Source organism: Halictus rubicundus, chromosome 2 (assembly GCF_050948215.1).
Source record: "Halictus rubicundus isolate RS-2024b chromosome 2, iyHalRubi1_principal, whole genome shotgun sequence".
NCBI lineage: Eukaryota > Metazoa > Arthropoda > Insecta > Hymenoptera > Halictidae > Halictus > Halictus rubicundus.
This window is the reverse complement of record NC_135150.1, coordinates 7,503,617-7,527,494: the sequence shown is the minus strand read 5'-3', so window position 1 is coordinate 7,527,494 and position 23,878 is coordinate 7,503,617. Positions and strand designations below refer to the sequence as shown.

The 23,878-nt window shown below is 35.9% G+C and overlaps 2 protein-coding genes across 3 annotated transcripts in view; one reads left to right on the top strand and one right to left on the bottom strand.

The window, feature by feature from the left end:
* The window catches only part of Ec (ubiquitin specific peptidase echinus), a 240,843-nt gene that overhangs the window by 211,532 nt on the left and 5,433 nt on the right, over positions 1-23,878 (bottom strand). The window lies entirely within an intron of this gene.
* LOC143362493 (uncharacterized) lies at positions 289-5,634 on the top strand. Of its 2 annotated transcripts, XR_013083648.1 has the most exons (5): positions 289-353; positions 3,211-3,920; positions 4,426-4,619; positions 4,733-4,819; positions 5,241-5,634. XR_013083648.1 is itself a non-coding variant. In XM_076802713.1 (4 exons), the coding sequence occupies exons 2-4, from the start codon at positions 3,251-3,253 to the stop codon at positions 4,745-4,747; spliced, it is 879 nt and encodes a 292-aa protein (XP_076658828.1). In that variant the 5' UTR covers positions 289-353; positions 3,211-3,250; the 3' UTR covers positions 4,748-5,634. The 2 variants fall into 2 exon arrangements, 1 of the variants encoding a protein (XP_076658828.1); XM_076802713.1 differs by having other exon boundaries at positions 4,733-5,634.

Genomic DNA, 23,878 nt, shown 5'->3' with positions numbered 1-23,878 from the left:
GAACGAAATCGTTAGCTTCCCAGCAAAACTGGACAAGATAAAACAAAACTTGTACAAGAACACGGGACTCGTATCATACTTCGACAAAATTAATTTCACGACGTTTACTCCAACAGCAATTAAAGGCACTCAACGAAATGAAAGAATCGCGTGTAAGCCAATGTCACGGGTAATCCGAGAGAACCCACCCATATTTCAGCTCATTAATTTCCTGATGGCTTCAAGCGTCGAGAAAATTAAAATGTAGAGCTATAATCCTCATTTTTTCTGTTCAGTTCTAGTGATACAGACGGTACGTGAACACTGACGGGTTTCTACAGATAGTATGTTCTGTACTCAGCGACCGATTAACAGTAAGTGGCGAGTAACGTAACTTCTACTTTAACCCTGGATCTTTCGTGAAAATGACAATTGGAATAAAGTGTTCACTCTGTATATGTCCTAAATGCCTAGTCGATAAAAGCCCCAGAACTATCCCCACTCCCGCGGAGTATACCCCGAAGGGCCATAAACCGAGGGCTTAGAGCTTCGCTGCTCTTTTCTACGTTCAGGGTGGATCAAAGAATGGTATCTCCTGGCCAATATATGTCCCTGGCTAGACCCGTGTTTTGAACATATATGGAGTAAACACTGTATATCGAATCTTGCGATATCAGATGCAGCATCGGATTTTTCAATCAGTAAATTCAATAGCAAGTGAAACTGTTTCATTTTGTGTATCCTGTTTCTTTGTAAGATGAAATGTTTTTGTTCTTAAATAAAAAGAGTCCAATTGTATTCGTGATTTGGTTTGGTTTTAGGTTTGCGTGGTTAGTTTTTTTATGTATAAAATAACATTTCTTTGAAACATCGATATTTCATAATATTTTGCTGAAACATTGAGCTAAGTCTCTCAAAAGGGAAGAACGTGGTAGCCATTTTGCTAAAGCCATTTCTACGAAACATCTCTAAAATGGATTTCTTCCGACACATATATTTAGAATTTTACATTGTACAGTGTTTACTTTATATATGTCCGAAATACGGATCTAGCCACGGACATATATCGGCCAGGAGACACTATTCTCTGATCCACGCGATCTTAAACTCCTCGGCGACCAAGATCTCTCGAGTTTCTTGGCCCCTCACAAGGTATACCTCGCGGTAGTGAGGATAGTTCGGGGACTATTATCGGCTAGGCATTTGGAACATATATAGAGTAAACACTTTACTAGAAAGAGAAAACGCTTAATCTCGTCAGAACCGATTTTGATAAAATCAATTTTTAGAAAGTCATAGCTATTTGAACTCAAATAGCTAATTTTTTATCGAAATATTTTGCTTCATTTATTCGCAAGAAAAGGAAAAATGCACAGATCGAAAGGAAAGTGTTTTATGAACTTTTTTTAATTAATATACAAACTGAGTTGGAATTTTACTGATGGGGTGTTCAAATGTATTATGCATACATTAAACAATATGTTGAGAATTTTTCCACGACACGGTATACATATTTAACATTTCAATGATCGTTGGATGGTTAATTTTTTACCCAGGAATTGAATGTTTATCAATAATTTTTTCTCAGCGATCATGAACAACGTCGAAAGTTTTTTTATTCCTCGAGCGTCTTACAATGCATTATATACCATGAAAATTTTCCATTTATTATTCACGGCAGTACTGATAACATTGAATTATGACCTGCGCATCATATACCGCCACGTACATATATTTCCTCCAACTGCGGAACCCATTTTGCATCTCACGGCATTTGCACACGTCGCATTTTCAAACCTCAAAAATATTACAAGAGTAAGCAGTTGTAAATTGCATTTCTGAAAGACGTACCGAACGCGGAACGTTTTAACGTTGTTACAAATTATATGGCGAGATTTTGATGAAACTATTATTCAAACTAATTTTGATGCGAGACTGGAGAATATTGTAATTGTTTATGAAACACCAAAAAAAAAATGGAAGAAAATTGCCAGAAAAATGTCCCTCGGGCTGTTAGTCAATGACGCTATAGACTGCTCCACTAAAGCAGCATTTAAAAAATATTTTATAGTAAAATGTATTACATAGAACAGCTCGATTAATTTATTCAAAGATTAAGGAGTAAATAAACATTTTTACATAGACAGTTTCAGGCAATAGTAAATAAATAAATTTTTACATAAAAATTTTCATGTGATTTATTCATATTTCATTGATGTGAATCGAAACGTTGAAATATTTTTCGATTATTGTCGCTTTATTATACATTAGAACCTTGGTTCGGATATACGAGATTCTACTGCAGTATCAATCTAGAAATTTTATTTCGTGATAAAAAAAGTAGTGATAATTGTATTCATCAAATTGCTGAACGACTAGCTGTCGAATAGCAATTTTTATTAGTAAACCATGTACGAAATTTAAATAATGCATTACCAATAATACGTTGTCAAAATGCATTAACATAGTAATTGCATAATTCATTGATTACATTACTTGGTAATATTGTTCTACCACCGATCCTCCAGTACCGCATTTTTTCCTGATGGGATGACTACCACGAATTTGTGTGTTTTAATTTTAACATTTCTATTGCTACAATATAATAAAACAAAAGATAATGTAATGTGATATGTAGATTTTATGCATTTATGACAAAATTGGGTAAACGAAATTTAAAATAGTGGGAGGAATGAAAGAATTGAAGCACGACAATATACTATTTTCACTCGATTAGAATTTTTAAAGAGAGAAAAAATTATCTATGTGGTTTCTATTACTTGTGATCGATGAAGAAAATTTTTATTTTGCATAAATAAATAATCCGCAGTCTAGTAATACGACGAAAAGCAATGTAAGTTCCATATTTATATGAAGTTCGGCTTAATAATATTACAAAAGCATAATCTCGCGAGGCTGCAGTTAAAAACAATATAGAAAATATCGATTTTTCCAACCAATGTTATTTAAATTTTGAGGTGATAGCCTATGTCTTACGGACAGTTCTATAGCTTTGCACAAGAAATTCTTTATCAAATATCAACTATCAAAGAAGTCGATTTTCCGATATTCAATGCTAGTGTAATAAATCTGTATAAATCCGTATAAAAACACCTTCACAATTTCGATGATTATAGAACAAGGAATCAGAAGTGGACCCCTTTTTTACCCTTTCGATATACCTAGTGTTAAACATATCAATTAATCGTGTATTTTAAATGTGGTATTTAGTTTGGATCATCCTTGAGCCTAGAAAAACATTGGCGAGAACATGGAGATCTGGTTTCCAACAATGACTCCGATGCCTTCTAGGACAACGACTGCCACAAGAATTAACTTGGTGAAACCGAGCATCCCCCAAACCCCAGCTCGAATCATGGACCTGACATTTCTTTCTTTGGGAGTTACCTTGAACTTGTTCATCATACTGGTGATCTCTTCGAAAGCGTCTATGAGAACAGCTACGAATTACTATCTCGTCAGCCTGGCGTGCTCCAATATGGTGATTCTAGTCGAGCCTTTGCAAGAGATTCTGAGATGGCTCTTTCTCGTGGACAAGAAAATGAACATGGATTATGTCTGCCTGATAAGCTTCGACGTTTCCGTGATAACCATCGCGGTTTTGAAGTTCCAGCTGTACATTAACGTTTTCCGGCAGCACACATTCCTCGGAAAACAATTGGAGAAAAAGCATGTGGCGATAAAAGGCATCTCGCTGATCTGGTCTGCGAGTATCATATCTGTAGCCATTGGCCTGCATATATACGACTTCTACGAGGGCGACATGGCTGATATTTATGTTTGGAACACATTCCTGTTCATTATTCTGCCATTTCTTATATTCGTCGCTCTTGATTGCTTGATCTTGTACAATCTGATAATATTCAAAGAGATCGATGGATCGTGGCGATTGAAAGAGTTGCAACATTGCATCATGCTAAGTAAATCGGTTTTGAGTGCTCAGCCTAATTGTGCTTTTCTTATGTTTGACGTTGCGGATTGGTCAATATTTCCTTTCGTAAAAGAACCAGAAACATTGCAATTGTAGCTCGAAAACGCACCCATAATGTACGATCACCATAACCTCGTGCCGTACAATTTTTTTCACAATTAGACATTCTAAAGTAACCTTAACATTCATGCTCCGCTGTTGCTTTTCAAAAAGCATTTCTTTTAATCGAGTTCGAAATCTTCATCACGTGTTCATTATACTATTATCGGGCAAGAGATGAGTGAAATATTCAATTTTTGAGATTCAATTTTTAATCAAGTACATGGTACATGTTTCAGATAATTTCAAAATGATCGGTTTATATACCATTATGTCATTATATTAAGCTTATTGTTATTGCAGTATCTTGATTTGTCGAAATAAATGCATGGAATCTATTATTATTAAACATCCTGTAAATGTAAGTAAATTATATAAGGAAAAATCTTCCACAGTGGTAATCACCATGGCTTTCTTTCTTATTCGCACACCATATCGAGTCGCCAGGGCGATCAATTTCATATGGCCGAAAATGTGGTGCTGTACAGACAGCAAGAGGGAGATTCTCTTTTTCATTGCCAAGAGTTTCCCAGCGGTATTTTCCATCATTTATATGGCATCGTCGAGTGAATTTCACAGTGCTTTTAAGGTGCGTTTTAAAAGGTGACGATATTATAACGAATATGCACTGATAATTATTAACTGATACCGATAAATGTTAACTAATATTCTTTTATTTTCTTATTTTCATTTTCTTTGCAGAAAACGGAGACGTAAGGAAAACTTTAAGGTGGCTTTAAAATGAGTATGATATTCTTCGCTGTAACCATAAATGATAACTACTAGGAGGTAAGCAACATCGACTTGTTTAATTTAGCCAGTTTTATCTCAATGTTAAATCAATTGTTAGCCAATTTTTTGCCAATGTTTGCCAATTTTATCAATCTCAAACTCTTTTCTTTAAACCTGAAAAAGTGAAAAATAACTTGGTATTCATTTCTCATTCTTTGAGAAAGTAAGAAATCGAAATTTTAAATATAAAATCACTATTTAAAAGAATGACTACGTCGCTCTTATAGAACGAATTGCCGCTCAAATCGGGCGTATTCATATGTATATTGTCTCTAAAAGAATCTTAATTAATTGCGACTCTATTAAAACGCGATTCGATGCAAGTAAATGATACTGAAATTGCAAATATTAGAAGAAACTCGCGATTACAGTAATATACACGAATAATCTAAATCTGGAACAATTATTTTTCTCGCAGTTATTTTTGGGTCAAAAAAGACTCAATGAAATCAACAGGGTTATTACTAGACTGCGGAAATTAAATAAAAATGTATCTTCTCCTTCTAATAATAAATAATAAAAAATATAAATATATAAATATATCTATTCATTATAAATGCATAAAATCGGCAGACTAGTTATTACTATAAGTAGTGGATACTAAAATAACTGGTTGGCTAAGTCTTATAAAATATGCGGAAATACATTTATTATATTTCAAGGATTAAGATTTTGAGCAACTTGTTGTTGTAACCAGAACACGAATAAGTGAACGTATTTAATAACTTTGTGCAAAAAAAGTTTCTTAAAATTTTGTAAAATTAAATATGCGAAGTGAGTAATTTTTAAACAAAAAATCATTGTGAATATAATGGCTAACTGATCATAATTCATGTTTATATAATAAAGACAATTAACTTTGAAGAGACGATTTTGTCATTCTATTTTCTTCACTGTTCTTCTCGTAAGAATCCCCACCTACACAATTATCTAATTTTATACAGAAGTAGAAAAAAGAGATATAAAAGTAATAATAATTTCTTTTTTAATGTTGCCACCACGCGTAGAATTTTTTGTTTTTATCGTTGAGAGATTCTGTAGTGATTCTGTTATTCTCCAACAAATTTTGATTTTGTTTTGCTTGCGATTAGAATAATTTTTACCAAAGCCTTCACAACACTGTTCAGACCAAAAACTTCGAGAACATAAAAAATCATGGAAATCGAAGGTTGACTCTGTTTTGGTGAATGTGTACCAAAAAATCTGTGCGATTGTATCATCCGTTGAATAGCGTTTCTTGTAAACATCGACGGAATTCGCAAGATATTTGTACGGTGTATGGCGGACGTCGTCGTGGGGCCGCAAAGTCGCGAATTCATTGCTCTCTCTGTATGCAAATTGGTCTCCCTTTGGGTAGGTCTGGCCAGTGCATACGTCGACGGAGGGTCGCACTTGCGTGCAACCACGAGTGCGTTCGTCAAGACGATTTTTCCTGCACTTTTGTGTGTCCGTTGCAGTTCAGAATGGAGAAAATATCTGAATCTCCGGCAATAATTTCGTGGTCGCCCGGTATGTGCGATCGTTTCGAATGCTTCGATTCTTAACCCCTTCCGCTGTAACATCGAGAATCAGACTCGGTGTGTTATTAATTTAAGCTGGAATAAAATTCGATTTTGTTGCTGTCGATGTGCAGCCTTTCGAGAATATACAGCCATATATAATACATAAACTGCTGATCTTTATGCAAAATACAAAATTGTCTGCGTCAATTGAAAGAGACTGGTAGACATTTCATTCTCACTTTAATCAACAAGCTGAAAATAATAAATTGACATTCTTAAATCGTTTTAACCATTTTATTTACTGTTTCAAATTACACACACGCATTTTTACCATGAATACATCAAATCCGCGGTCTGACAATAAACTTAATACGCTTTCATTTTTTCAGAAATCAAAAACAATAAAGAAGTTCTACTCACTGTAACCATAAAACAACTCGTAGTGCAAGGGGTTAAGGGGGTATCCTGGTTTTCGAGGCCATTTTGCACGAAATTTTGGGAATTCTTTTCAGGAAAACTACACTCGCCGAAATTTCTATAAAGTCACTGTGTTTTGTAATGAATTCTTATGATTATACCATTACCAATGAAAAATTTGTATTTGGTAGCATTTCGGGATTACATAAAGAAAGCATACACACCGATTTCAAAACATAAGTATAACATTTATTGATAAAAGAAAACAAAAATATAATTTTACACAGAACAGACTGCGAAATATCTATAATGTCAGTTTCGTTTTATACGGATAAAGTTGAAATTAACAATTGTTTTTTTATTATATCTATTTTAATATTTAGTGTAACCTCCATTTTTTGAATTACATTAAAAATGCGATTGGGCATTGACGAAACTAACTTTTGTAGCGTTTCTGTTTTAACAGACGCCCATGCTTCAATCACCGCATCCCTTAGTTCGCTAATGGAGTTGTATTGTTTGCAGTTTTTATAAAGTTGTCGCGCAATGATACCCCAAACATTTTCAATAGGATTTATGTCCGGGGAACAAGCAGGCCATGGCAAAACATTCATATTTCTTTCAAGAAGCCACTGCTTTGTGTGCTTCGACGCGTGCACTGCAGCACTATCATGCTGATAAATAAAATTGTCATCTTCAATATTTTCTGTAAAGGGTATTAGAACCATGTCTAACAAATCCGTATAATTTTCCGAATTCATTTTGTGTTTTATGAAACACATTGGAGTTCTTTTGTCAGCTTTGAACGCAGCCCATATCACTAGAGAACCACCGCCAAAGTTATGACTCATTGTCACACTTTTCTCATTTCTCAGATCATGCCAATAATATTTACAGCCATCAGGCCCATCCAAATTAAATTTTTTCTCATCTGAAAAAATGACAGACTCCCACTCTTTCGTCCAGGACATGTGTGCCCGTGCGAAATCAAGACGGGCCTGTTTTTGTGTTTCTTTAAGGCCTGGTTTACGTTGCATTTTTGTCCACACAAATTGTCCAGAATAATTTAAAAGTTGTTGCACACGTCTTATTGTTACTGGGAGCTCCAATTCAGCTCGCAATTGTGCTGCATTTTTCGTTTCCTTAGCCGCAGACCTCATTAATAATGAATGTTGTCTCTTTGACAATTTTTTATTACCACCTTTAAAATGATTTTTTCCGTAATTGTCACGTAAATTGATATAATTATTAATCACAGTATATGACCGATTAATTTTTTTTAGCAATTACGCGATTAGAGCAACCCATATTTTTATAAGCATCGATCGATGCTTTTTCTTCAATTGTTAGTACTTTTCCTCTCAGCATTGTACTACACGCGAACCAAATTATAAAAAACAGGATTTCAATGAGTTCTAAAACTAATACTTTTAGAATATTTGCAATTTCCCGTAGTTCTCTGCTCAGAATCCAGAGAAACACTAAGTGACTTTATAGAAATTTCGCACTTGTGTTCTGCACCACGCAGAAATAATAAAACAAAACGTAAAAAGTAAACAATGCGGTCTTGAGGGCGCGGTCCTTCTATCCGAGTGTCAACAAAGCACAAGGCCAGATACGATAAAGCAACAGAAATTGTAATATTTTAAAAATATCTATGAAAATGACCATGACTTTATAGAAATTTCGGCGAGTGTATTGAACCTGTTGGCATTGGGATTTTCACACTTATTTATTGGCGTTTGAAGTACATTATTTTTACTTTCTGAAAGTAAAAATAATGGAAATTACACCAGTTATATATCTTTTATAGTTATCTATTTTGAAAAACATGGATTATGCTCGTTTCCCCGTTTATGCGACGACGGCCCTAAACACAGGGCCGAATGTGTCGCGCGGTGCACGTAACGTGCTGCGAAATTCTCGATGCAAGGCGGACCCTGAGAAGATTGTCTAGTTTATGTGTTCGTGTTGCGCGAGGAAAAATTCGAATTCCGGTTGCGAAATGGGTCTGTTCGTTGTCCGGGGTCAGCTTCGTTTATTTAGCAATGGTATACAGCATCATGTGGAATCGTACGAGATCGTAATGTAGACACGTAGAGCGTCGCGTGAATACTTAAATGGATGAACAGGATTCTGTAGAAGGCATTTTCGCCGATAGAAATTTCTAACCATGTCGTTGCTGATAGTTTATATAGTACCTTGTACACAGTACTTTGTAAGGAGCATGTAAAACATATGCAGCTCTTTTATATGTCTTTTTGCCCGAATCTTTGAAGATTCATACATTTAATTGTTCATATTGTTAAGCTGACAATTTGTACACCAATTTCTTGACCAACCAGCGTTAGCTTGAGGTCAAGGTGAGGCTTTGAAAGGTCAAAGATTAACAGTTGAGCGCTTCCTTACCATTTTTTCTTAATAATTACTTATTTTAAGACACCTTCACTTTCCTTAAATGGCACCATGTATTTTTGATTGTATAGCATTGTAGGCGACCTCAACGCACGTTCAATGATCTTAGCATGACCCAGAGGTAACCTTGACCAGAAAAATGGTCACGAATCTGTCGCCCCATGATATTTGACTTACAACTACTACTTGCGTTAGCTTATTGGTATTCTTATTATACAGTCAAAAATGTATAGTGCCATTCAGAAAAGTGGAGGTCACCTTGAACTGGTCATTGAGACGAACCCTTCTTCCAAGTTCTCGATAATGCAATTTGTAGACTATTCAAAACTGATTAACTTATGCTCAAAACACTTTTTAATCAAATTATCCGAAATGCAGGAAACACTTCAATGTGTACCACTTATCGATCGATTACCCAAATGTATTAGCCTTTTGCAGACAACTATCTGTGGGCAGCAGCTCGAGCATTTTTACCGTTCGGAACTTCGATCTACGTATTGTTTGGAACTTGGACATGTCTCTTCAATCTGCGACAGACGTGGCTGTATTTCTTAGCGTACATTTCTCAGCGTCTTATCTTATCATGGGACTCAAGTTTCATGGGAGTCTGAATTCTTCAATCCGATTCATGCTGGATTCGCACACGAGGACAGCAGTCTTGTACGAAGCTTTCGAAGCTGCGCATCTCTGATATTTTAACAGTTCATTTATCTCTAAACTTACATGTATAATTTTCTTTCGATATAAGACGATGGCTCGGGGCGGCTTTCGGCATATTGCGGGTGAGGGTGCATATTCGACTTGGCATTATTCTTGAGTGGGCCGTGAGTTTATGGGTCCCATAAAGTTGTCCGGCAGATCATATAGTGGTCGACCGAGCAGCGATATATTTCGTTGGAAAAGAATAGAATATGATATACCCTCTCGTTCTGGCACTAAGCGGTGTCGAGAGGACAACTTCAAAAGGAGAAGAGGGGATAGAGATTTTCTTGTTGCGAAAAGAACATCGTCGTCTTATATCGAAAGAAAACTGTAAGGTTTATTATATTTATATATTATTATTTCTATTATTATCTATAACAGTTACTCTACTATAACACTCTTTCGAAAAGTATCACACTGTGTAACATTTTAAAACCACAGAGTGAAATTATCAATAGAATGTCATTAATTAATATCTTGTAAATTATTTAGCAAAGGTTTGTTTTTCTACTACAAAATTTATAAGTGTTATAACCGAATCTTCGAGCGTACACTACCTTCCCACCAAATACTCCCAAGACACCCCATCGAGGCGGATATTCACGCGTCAGACAATCTCGTCCGCACAGGGTGAAATTGCAATGGAGAACATCGTGAGCTTGCTTTAAAAATAAGGTTCAATTCTCCCTTCAACCACAAGGTTAAAACTTACCCTTCACAATAAAGATACTCAAGGTGATTTTCAAGGTGAACTTGCATTAAAAATGATTTATAGAGAACTTCTCAGCAACTATTACTTTTTCACCTCATATACCCTTATAGTTTTTTATTCAAGGTTCAGTTTTCTCTCTTCAACCACGAGGTTAAAATTTACCCTTCACAATAAAGATACTCAAGGTGACTTTCAAGGTGAACTAGCATTAAAATGGATTTATAGAGAACTTCTCAGCAACTATTACTTTTTCGCCTCATATATCCTTATAGTTTTTTTATTCAAGGTTCAGTTTTCTCTCTTCAACCACGAGGTTAAAATTTACCCTTCACAATAAAGATACTCAAGGTAACTTTCAAGGTGAACTTGCATTAAAAATGATTTATAGAGAACTTCTCAGCAACTATTACTTTTTCGCCTCATATACCCTTATAGTTTTTTATTCAAGGTTCAGTTTTCTCTCTTCAACCACGAGGTTAAAATTTACCCTTCACAATAAAGATACTCAAGGTGACTTTCAAGGTGAACTAGCATTAAAATGGATTTATAGAGAACTTCTCAGCAACTATTACTTTTTCGCCTCATATATCCTTATAGTTTTTTATTCAGGGTTCAATTCTCTCTTCAATCATAAGATTAAAATTTACCCTTCACAATAAAGAAACTCAAGGTGACCTTCATATCTCGATAAAAAAGCAAGATAGGAAAAAACTAATTGTTACTTTCGTTTTAACCATTTTTCATATACCGAATAGTTCAGAAGTAACTTAAGTGGTACACTTAGCTGCATCACCCTGTATTTCACTGATACGGAACGATGTTTTTTATAGAAATTGAAAATAGCTCTCGTATTTCGCCGGGAGTTTCTTCGCTCGTTACTTGACCGTGAATTAGCTTGTTCAAGAAACAAGGAGGAATTCCTGACCGCCTAGTGTGCATCCTCAAATTCAGTTAACCGGAACGCGATGGAGCCTCCATGAAAACCGGGCGTCGTTTATCAAATCGAGGATAAATTCGATTTCATAGCCACCCCGGCGACCGCGGATCGCTGCGATTACGAATTCCTCTCACGAAGCGTTTCCTACATGCGAGCCTTCGCGATTTTGCGCCCGTCGAAGGACGGATAGTCTGTTCGCATTATACACGTGTGCGGAGGGGACATGATTATCGACTGCGAAAGAAAGTTACCGAGCAGAGATGCGGCCCTACGTATTTACGTGTCGTCGCCGCATAAGAAAGAGAAGACTCCCCGAAGAAACAGGAAACTAGTGGAGCGGAAAGTCATCGCGCCAGACGGGACTTCCGGCCCGGTCTTTTGGCCGGACTCGGTGCCCGTCCATGTTCGGTATTGTCACGGTCATAATCCTTCACTGTACTGTCACGACTCCGTAAGCATCTCTTAAGTAGGAGAAATGTGATCATTTGAGGCACCACGGCGCGCAGGTCACGGCTGATCCGACACATTATGTTTCTGTAAATACAGCCAACTCTTTTTCTACGCGGTATATACGTTCCTCAATATACGAGTGTAAAGATCCCCGTGCAAAAAATGTACACCATAAAAACTGAACTGTACAAGTTCTGAGATATGTACAGTGGATCCAGAAATTATTTAAACATATTTCCGATTCTCGAGAAATTTACGATATATATTTTGTTTATTTTATTTGTATGACAATAAACTTGCACTCATTTTGAAGCATGAATCCAGTTTACCCAGTTTTCTCTAACGATAAGGCATTTTTGCATGATGTAGCAAATGAGAAACTGGAGACCTATTTTTAAAAAAATGCTATAAATTGAAATCTCTGTGGAAGATTCATTCGCGACAATTTTTTTCAATGTTTTTACTGTTTTAAATTACTCGTTTTACTGTTTGAACTACTCGTTTTTTAAATGCATGAAATTCGCAGGCTATTTATAATCAATAATTTATATATTTATATATTTTTATTATCATTGAAATACAAAAATAAATGATTAAACCATCTGAAATTATTTTTTATAATTCACATAGAAAGCCTTTGCGTGCACCGAAAAAAGGAAATACATATTAACAAACAAAGCAGTTCTTTCTAAGAATAAACGTGATTCAGAAGGATAGTCTCCCGAAACACTGAAATTTGCTTATGAATAGCGCATTGACTTGATTTGCAAATCGCGTGCAAAAATTTCAAACAAGTATTTTAGTTGATATATTGCGGTCGCGGTCGCATTCGTACCATCATGCAAAGAGAGAACGTAGAAGACGAATTATGTTATTCAAGAATTCCTTTCTTCGATAGAAAGAAAGCGATGGAAAAATTCTGCATAAGAAAAAACAGTCAACAAAAATACAGATGTTAAAACAAACGAATTAATATTTTACAGCGATTTACAGTGGAGTCATGGCGAACAATCTTCAATAAAGATACTAAAATAATAACCACAATAATAACAGTAGTGTATCTTTACCCTATTAAAAAGAAACGAGGAGATCTGTAAATATACAAATAAATATTGACTAAATATACAAACACTCAAAAATAAGGTTGAGTAATAACACCCAAACACTTAATAAGATTTTGTGAAAGCTAGGTTACCAGCTCTGTGCATCTATACCCCATAATATTCTGTGGTGGTCGTCTGAATCTGTCGCGGGCAGCCAATAGGCCCGAGTTGGCCCGGTACGGCCCGACCTGGCCTCAACCTGGCTCTAGGGGGCCCGAATGGACCCCAATAGGTGCACAGGCACCCATCAGGTCTCGCTAGACTCAAATTTGGTCACAGACACCTGTCTGAGCCGAATTCGACCGCAGGTAAGCAGATTACTCGAAACGGCCCCACTTAGCCTCCATTCATCTCTAGGGGATCCAGTTGAATCCTAATCATCCTATAGTCGTCCACCTAGCCCCAAGGGACGCCTGATGCTCTTGATTTTGCTAAACTAAACCACTTATTTATTTGCTAACATAAAAATGATTCTTAAACATTGCTTTCTGTGAAATATTCTAAATGAGTTAAATAATATATTTACAATATTTTATAACTGTTGAACTTGAGAAGTCTCTCTCTATATATATATATATATTTTTTTTTTTTTTGGAGGAATGAACACATTTTGTGCAAGAATAGCATGAAAGCATCCTATCATTGGCATAAAGAAGTCATTTTGGTTGTTTAAGCGCGTGATAAAAATGTTGCATGATTGCTAACTTCTTCGTATAGTTATATGCTATCCATTTCTTATGTACTCGTTTCTACTAAATGGTTTTGGGCGAATTGGAGTTTAGTACACAGTGAATTCTCGATATATGTCAGCAACATGGGTCTTAATGTCGTTTATCCTCCAGGAGTCACTATTTTTTCATCCGCATCGCGACTCTCCGCGTCTCTTTCTTTCTCATACGCTGTCATCCTTTGCGTCCGAAACTTTCATCGTTCGTTGCACAATTAAATATCATCAGAATGATATCATGTATTGTATCATTTTCATTAAAAAAATGTCACGAATATGTTGGTGAAAGTCGACCCGTATTATGTTTACACTTCTCGGCGACGGAAGCCACTTGAGCTTTGCGGCCCCTCACGGGGTATACCCCGCGGTACTAAGGATAATTCCGCGACAATTATCATCCAGGGCTCGGTGACATATATCAAGAATTCACTGTATCGTGGATACCTCGTGGTTTTTTAAGACGACTGCAATTTATTATCACTCGTGCTCCGGATAAAAATTAAACTACGATCTTCCCGTCACATTTGACGATCCATTCTTTGTCGCGTATCCTGAAATACGAACTACGAATTGCGAACGAAACAACGAAGCGATAATCGAGCCTCCAGGCGACCATTTTTAATTTTCCGTAACGTCATCGCGGTCAAATAGACGATATTTCAAAGCGTTCAAGTGATGCATTCGTGTGACACATTATAGATCCACGGAGTTCCCCTCGTTTAAACATTGCTGTCAAATTGCTGCATGATCAAAGCAATATTGTTCGCAAAAGTTTTTATCGAAAGAGGAGATACGATTTAAGCGCGTATTATAGAAAAAGTTAAACAAAAATCAAGTAAATTTTCATTAATTCCGAATGGAGTGTTTGATCAATTTTAATAAGCGTGAATTCTAGTCACTTAGAGACCCAAACTACCTAAATTTTGTAACAATATAGTTCTACATAAATCTATGACATTACTTATCTTAAATTTTGTACATTAAAATTTATACATAGTGTGTGATATTATTGGGTTAAAATTTGATTCGATATGTATAAGTAGTTTCCAAAAGAAGTTGAAATTGCGCCATCTGAATCCAAAATGCGTTGATATTTAATTCACTTTTTTGTTCCTTTACGTTCAATTATTTTCTTACAATATTTGAACATTTGTTTTCCACTGGAAAATGAAGTTTCCGGATATCCATTTTTTACTCTTTCTGGCAATTTCTACAACAAATTACAATTAAAATGACCTCAACAAAAATTGCATCTACCCATCACGGAATAGATTAAAAAATCATCAAAAAAGAAATTTATTCAAATTAGTGAGTCAAAACAAAAAATAAATATAACTAGCGAGTCGTCATTAAAAAAAATTTGTAGATTTTCGGCCGTAAAATTTTTAACAATTCGAAAACTAAACTTGTTTTTATGAAAACTGAAAGCATCCGCCGAGAATTTCAGCGGACTGGTAATTCCAAGAAAAATTTGTTTTCCAGAAAAACGTAGTAAAAAGTCGATGAAACTCCGCGGAGCAAATATGGATTCCATTCCACGGGAATAAACGCAAGATGGAAATAACTTGAGCGTGGCTCGGAGGAGGTGGTTTCTGTGTGTATTTTGTATCGCTCAACTTTTTAGCTTTCTCGCGTGGTAAAAACGTTCAACAAAGAATCAAGTGTTTCGATCGGGCCCTGCGAGGCTCCACACGATTGTGATCGACGAAGCGGCGATGTTTTTTCCGTCGGTGGCCATGAATGAAGTTTCATTCACACATTCAACACGTAATGTATTTCGCTGGTATCCGCATCACTCCGATATGCCAATTGTTTTCGCCAAGTGCCGCGCTCGTCTCGTCTTTCCCAGGGCGTTGCGAAGTCGATACAGGACTGCATGAACACCGTTTCCATGGAATTCAACCGACAAATTTGCTTCGACTTCGTTTCACGTCGAATAATTCCAACAAATTTTTTCACCGTTACACGCGTATCCTCATGTACATTTTTTCTTTATTCGGTCGTTCCACGTGACATCGGACACTTATCGAAGTTATGTTTCGAATTTTCTTCAAGTTCGAAAATTTTTTGGTCATTAGTAAGATATGAACAGTAACTGGCATTAATATTCGGACACTCTTAAAACGATGATAACTTTTTAAATATTGGACCATAAGAATTGGATTTTTTTTTTTTTTGAGATGTTAGAATAATTAGTTTACTACATTATGAATTAAGAACAATGGTTTCGACAATATCGAATTCCCTTCGAATTGTTAGAGATTTCCAATTTTTCTAAATATGTTCGCACAATCCGAAAAATCTGAAAAAATACAGATTAATAAGCACGATAAGTCACAACTAACATAATAATACTCTCATGGTACTCTGACTACTCCAATATAAAATCGGCAATTTTATGCTTTCGGATTTTTTTAAAAATCGATTTTGCAACCAAAAATTCTGAAATAATTCACAGTCATGTGTGCTATTAGGTAGAATGTTCATAAATTTTTTCTACTTTTTTGTTGAGCCGAACAGAAGAAATAGAGCATAAACCCTGCTCACCCTGTAACTACCTTTGTGGTAGGGGTGGTACCGACTTGAAACTTGTCACAGAGGAGTTTCTTTGGGATGTCAACTGGATGGTGTTACCGAAAATCAATTTGATTTGGGGGCACTTTTAGCCATCTTATCCTGCTATATCCTTTTCAGAATGTATATAATTGACAGAGATGTACAAAACGTATTTTTTAAACTTTCAATATAGACCCACATTTAAACAGCTATAAGAAACAACTTCTAGTATTTTCTCTGCAATTGGGGCCAATTGCAATCTTCTCAAAATATTTTTCATGTCATGTACTAATTGTCCTAACTTCTCAGAAAAATTCAAGTCGTGCGGTCCATATTTAAAAGGTTATCTTCTTTCTAAAAGTGTCCGAATATTAATGCCAGTGAATGTATCTCGAAGGATTTTGAAAACTGACACGCGTCCGAAAAGATGCGCCGAGAATTGGAAAGCAGGCAATACTTTTTATACCAAATCGGAGAAATCAGTAAAAATTATACGTGATATGAAAATCTGCAATCCTTTTTATCCCACTTTTTTAAGAAAAATCGATCACTGTGCGTCGGTAACATTGCAACAATTACTAGTTCCACGTATATTATATTTTTACTGGTAATGTATTTTTTTGTTTTAAATAAAATATTTTTTCAAGGATATTAGTCCAAGAAAATATGCGGGTCGTACCACTGTTCGACATAGCAAAAAGCACGTTCCAGCTTTCAAAGGAATCGACGATATCCATTACCAGCCGCAGCGACTCTCAACACGGCCTAAATCCGCTCGCGATACAAATTTCTGAGGTAATGTTTCATGAAACAAGTATAAGCTACCCGGTGGTCGAATTAAAGTCAGTCAGCTGTTCAAACAAATACAGAGGTAGGTGAATGAGACACAGGACGGCGATGGCGAGCGTTCGCGGAGGCTCGAAAGGCGGTTGAATAATATCGCGTATTAAAATCACCCCGGACCTATCCCACGCTGGGTCTCTCACCACCCTGTGGCGGGTACATCCTCTGGCTCGACACCCGGCGATCGATGCACTTTCCTGACACCCTGTATGTACTGAGAAAGAGCGAGAGCCGGAGGCGATGCGTGGGTGGGCGACAAGCGAGTCTCGCAAGTCTCGTAACCGAGCCACGAGCCACGACACACAGCGTCTCGCCGGCAAAGTCATCCACGGAGTCTCTCCGCAGAGATTCTTTGCCCAAAAACAATCTCGCCGTTGAGTCAGAGCCGTGTTTGGAAGGTAGAAATGGCGACGCCGAGGCCTGAATAGCTGGCCCGATTAGATTTAAACGCGCCAGCCAGTTATGTACTCCGGCTGCGTAACTCTTTTTGCCTCCCGCGGGGAATTAAAATTCGACCACCCTCTCGCGATTCACCTTTTTCTTTTTTAACTTTCATTCATCCTTTCAGTCGGTTTGGCTCGAATCGAGAAACGTTAACACCTTCTAAATTAGCTCGTTAGCGCCCGTTGTACTAGCTTGACTACAGGATAACAAGATTATATTTCTTTGCTTCTAGCGCCATCTAAGACTGATTAGATGTTTTGTCCATCGTTTGCAAGTACTCACTAAACATATAGAAAGCTGTATTATTAATGGCTACCTCTTTTTTACCGACCATAAATGAGATATTCGCACATATTTTGACTCTACAGTCCGGTATAGTGCTCTGTTGATATCCGTTCAGTACAGTGTAGAAACGATAGTCATATGAGGGTGAGATGGGCATGCATTAAGTGTAAGGTTACATTGTGTACTGAAAGAGACTGTTTCATCCAGTACCATTCATAAGCACATTGTACTCGATTGAGCATATATATATCGCTTCCTGTTATTTTTTTTTCTATTACTGTCATGTATGGATTTACTTCTAATAAATATCTAAGTACAGTTATGTGTGTTTTATTCATTTTATTTAAAAAAAATTCTTGGACGTTAATGGGTTAATCTGTTTTCCATCTAAGACCCCTAATACTTTTCTAAAGAGGTGCATTGATTAATGAACAGAAAAAGACAAATCTACTAAAAGCATTGATGTGATCGTATTTCTACTTACAAGATAATTGAGTCAAACTCAAGAATTGTAAATATTATTGTTTGTGTTTCTTCATGAATAAGCAAAGGACTCAAGCGCGTATAATTCCATAACGCTATTTCCGAGCGCTTCAAGTACCTACAACTCGAAACTTCAAACTGTTATATCTCATCATAGAAGTATCTGACAAAAAAATGTTTCAGACAAAATTGACTTGTTTTTTCCTGTAGAATCTAAATATGTAACATTTTATAGGGGGTTCCATTTAAAATTATAAAGGTACCTTCCCTCCCCCGTTAAAGGGGAAGGGAGGCCACTTCACGTTTATGTAGTCAGAAAGGCCCTTCAGTTCCATGCAATTTAAGACTAAGAACTTTAAAATCGATGGCATAGTTTTCGAGATATTGAGCTGTTCAGAGTTATGTGGGCCACCCTGTATAATAATAATACTAATAACACTGATTCGCGTTACGAGCGAAATAAACGACACGTGAAAGGTTTGAAAACTCGCAGAACACGCGTCGAAGTTAAAACAAATATAAACCGTAACGAAAACGGAGATTCCCTCTGATAAATTACAAATTACTGGTGAACTGGGCACAGTTGCACGGTACAGTAGAGAAGATATGTTCCCCACGGAATGCATCCGGCGACCTATCACGCAAAACGCTCGACTAATTCGCGCATCCTGCGAATTTCCCATAGCTTACTTTTTACTTTCTCAGCGGACTCCGAACCAGAAAGCCAGACGTTCGTTAATATTTATCACGGAATCCGTATCGCTGCTTCCGTTGGACCATCTCCGCGAGCGAGATCGAATCGAGCTTATCGAGCAGTTTACCGGTAAACATTAAAATCGCGCGATAGCAGCGATAAGGAGGATCTGTGAGATGTCTGCAACTCAAACATACTTCAACCATGATAGTTCCTGTTTCCAGTGCTCGTTCTGCGAACCTGCACAGAAGGAAACGCAGATGCGTCGAACAAGATGCACTGCAGTGCATAACTATAGCTTCACCTATATTTTAAAAATTGTTTAATTTTGAAAGAATAAAAGTCGACTGCATGATATGAGAATGCGAGACGAAACTGCGGATTTTATGCATTTATTACAGAAATTGATTAAGCTTCACCTTGGCAACTCAGACATTTTTAATTTTTTTCATATAATCCTGTACATCTTGACTCGAAAATGCCAAAAATCGAAGCTTTAAGGCGAGGAAATCACTGGTTCAAAAGTTATGCGTGTTTAAAGTTGAGCGATTACACTTTGTTCTGGAATAAGCCGTCGTCAGACAGTAATTAAAATATGGAGAATCATATACGGGGTCATTTTAAATTTCGCGCTATTTTTTATTTGCGAAGAGTAGAATTATCACTCTTCGACACGTGGTTAGTGAGATCTATATACCATATGGTTAACAAAAATGGAACGATACACGCTTGCACAACGTATTCAAACTGTGAAAAAGTACTATTGAAAGAAAGAATACAATATCATTTAATTTGTGTTCCGTACACTTGACTTGGAAACTTTTCATTTTGTATAAAGATCCGTAACACTTAAATAACGAACTTTACGTATAAAAGATATTAAAGTTATCTGTGTATGCGTCAAGATGAAAGCGACAAACGTTTTAGAATTGGTGCGAAACTATGGCACCACCTTCATTTTTCATTTCGGAGATTTTAATGTCGTGTTTTTGCTGATAATTTTTGTTAGTTAATGTATACAGCGGTGAGACGTCTAACTTCATCACCTTGAATAACTTCTGAATTATGCGTTGTACAAAAAAATTATTTCTAAAGATGTACATGATGTCAGGGGGAACACGATATGGTGTACATGACTTCATTGTGAATGGAGGCGTTTAAGAGAATTAAAGGTCAACTTCGATTTTTTAAATGAAATCTCTATAAAAAATTCCCTATAAAAAAGTATTTACCCATGCATGCCGAAAAATGATTACTTTAGCAAATATTTTAATTTAAATATTGCTACGAAAAACTCACCCTTTTACTAACGATACATTTGTGCACCAATACTACCGCAATAAAAACTTTTTTTTAGCAACATTCAAATTAAAATATCTGCTACACTAATCATTGAATTAATTAGGAGCATGCCTAACTGTATTTCTGAATTAACACGTAAGATAGGAAGTTTCACACATTATTAAAACTGTTCATTTTAACAACTTGTATTATTAAGTTGTTGCAAGTGAAACGTCTAATTTTAGAAGGCATAGGAATGTCATGAAGCATTTTGATCAAGAAATACTATTACAATCTGCATGTTTATTATACATGCTCTATAGATACAAAACTGATATTTAAGGTCTTACCTTCAATTTTTATTTAGATATTTGATTTTACTTTTAAATAATGTTTACTTCAATGTGATTGTGGAGTATTCGTTTTATATGAGTGGAAAAATATTATGTGCTGTTTTGGTCAAAATGTGTCAATCAATAAACTATTCATCGATGGTACAAAAGGCTACAAAATGAAAGTGAAAATCTTATAAATGAAGTACTTGAACGTCCATAAAATTCAATTTCCACCACAATACAATCAAGCTTATAATTCATTGACAAAACATGTTGATTAACATGTTTATTCATTGACAAAATATGTTGATTAACATGTTTATTCATTGACAAAATATGTTGATCCACATGTTTATTCAGAACAAGTTTATGTTAGTTCAATGGACAAACTCCAACTGTTTATTCTTTCTTTAAATTTACTGAATCGAACAAAATTTACTATTGCTATTACGTTGTAACTACGCTAGTACTATATGTGCATCAGAGAAATATATGTTTTCTTATTACATTTTCTTTGAAATAAATAATATTTGCACCGCCTTTTCAATATGTAAAATATTTTTAAAACTCGTTTCACGCAATTCTATTAACATCTCGAAATCATTATATAAATGTTTCAAACTGTTGACAAATTTTAACGGCGCTATAGTCATGCAGCACAGTGCAGAAGATGAGTCGCGGAAACGGGGAGAAAAATCAAGAAAACCAAGAGACCATGGAATGAATATTCACGAGCGCGGAAGATGTCAGGAGAGAGGAAAGAAAATAAAAATATCGCCGCCGCTGAATGTTTGGTAAATGAAATGTTCAGGGCCGAAAGGAAAGCGTCTGCGAAACTCCGTGGTTAGAGGAAATAAGAAAAACCGTGACCGGGACACAACGAGGAAGATGAGCCCGTGGACCGCGTTTCGTCTTAAAAAGACGAAAATGTAATTGCCGCATAAGTATTCATGGTTGCGCCGTAAAAAATTGAGAGGTGGAGGCCAGACTCAAAGGAGACGATACTATAAACGAGGATCCGAAGAAAATTGAAAATTCTGTATTAGCAGAAAGTTGTGTACTATAAGAGTGGCGCGCGCGACGATGAAATATTCAGACGATGAATAATCTATGAAGGTTTCGAGGAGAAAACGAGGATGAATGATCGAGTTAATTCGTGGGAAACGGTGAACGGAGACTATTCGGTGAGAAAATTAGCAAACATTTCGGTTAAATCTGACAAATACTGTTCCATTGATTTCTCATTATTGGACTGCGGATTTTACGCATTCATGACAAACATGTCTCGTTAAAATACAGAATAGTGAAAATATCAAACGAATTTAAGAATTCAATTATATTATTTTTGACTAATTAAAATTATTAAGTGAAGAAACAAATATATATGCAGCTCCTGTCCCTTCCAGACGATATACAACATTTTCATTCCATAAAAATTTGCTGTCTACTAATAAACAACAATACAGTTGGAAAACGAACTTACTTTTACGTTAATAAATATTAATGACATTTTATTTTTGTCGTATAGTTGACGAAATAAAGTTCTCTCAGATTTTAGTTTTGTTACATAATCTATGAAAGTAGAAGTTTATATAAATATCTATAGTTTCATTATAACATTTAAATGCATGCACGAAGAATTATGAAATTTCGAATGGTTAAAAATAGCAGGCAACAATTCTGAGATTGTTTCAACAATGTTACAAACATTGTTCAGAAATATTTAATTTTAGATTAAATTAATTTTTTATTTTTATCGATTTCCGTAACTGCAATAGTCGCGCGGAATCTGTGTTGCAGTATGCAAAGGAGGAAATCATTCACGTTCCACAGTAAATTATAGTTTGTTTGACTTCCGTTTAAAACGCCCGATAGATATCTGAGCGGAATCAGTATGAAACACTTCCCTCAGAGTACACGATACAGTGGATGATCGAATATTATTATTAGGCGCACAAATTACTACTAGGCCTTTCCTGCATAAATTTATTATTTATTTAGAAATAACTAAATGCATTCAAAACCTGAAAATACTCCTCATCGTTTTCTATACATCTACCCCGTGTCCTACTATATTTTGAAGAAGCTATTCGCCCAAATTGATAAATTTAGAATAGTCAGTTTTTAAGTTAACGCCTGGCTACTCTGACTCTACGTTGTCTTTTTCTGAAGTATTGGTGTTTGCAAATAGTGAATCTGTATTTAGTAACACTGTAAGCACTGTAAGCAAAAGAATGTTGTTTGTACCGCAGTTTTAGCGATATTTGATCGTCCATTGTATATTAAAAATTTCAAAATAATCTGCAATTTTCATTCTCGGTTCTTTTCCGCATCTTTAGTAAAGGATAGCCACAAAAAATATCGATATTGTATCGCATGGAATTAAAATTATGACGAAACATTTTCCTCCATTATTGATGCTGGTTCATAACCAGACTGCGGATTTTATGCAATTATATCAAAAATCAGTTGGTGAAATATGAAACGTTAGAAAAATGTATCAATATATTATTTTCAACTTGTTAAAATTATTAGACAAATAAAAATCCAATTCTATTTGGCTTCTGTTTCTTACAATTGACGCAGGTGATTTTTATTTTGCATATAAATCCGCAGTCTATTCATAAACCGTTTCATCGTAGATTTCCATTGTAGACAGTAAAATTTTTCGCATGCTCGTGCTATCCGTTTCGCGGCTATCGAGTCGAACTTATATTTGGATAAGGATAAGTTAGAGGTATTATTACCGATATGATTCACAGACTCGCCGGTTACGTGGTGTGCGTGAACAGATGCATCGCATGCAGATAGGCTCTCGCGAAGGCCTTCGAAACGTTTTTCCCTTTCGCGTCTTGTATGCGCATACGACAGAAAAAATGCAGTGTCGAACACGGTAAATGGTTCATTGTTCTCACCGGCAAACAATAACGTGTGGGTCTTTCGGATCTGTCGCTGACGAAATTCGTCGCTTAACAATGGGACAAAAAATTAAAAACATACACGCTTCTGGACACAATTGTCGTCGATTTCCAACTTCCGAAAGCGTTTTCTTTCTGCTTATCCGTCATTATAATACCGCTGGCAATCATGTATCTATTGACGCATGGAATGCATATTTATTCATTGAATAATATCAAGAATGGAAAAAGTTCTTCATCCTTACAACTATA

Coding starts and splice junctions, on each gene's coding strand:
- LOC143362493 (XM_076802713.1), top strand. CDS start 3,251: ATGGAGATCTGGTTTCCAACAATGACTCCGATGCCTTCTAGGACAACG. Junction 3,921..4,425: donor GCAACATTGCATCATGCTAA/GTAAATCGGTTT, acceptor AATCTTCCACAG/TGGTAATCACCATGGCTTTC.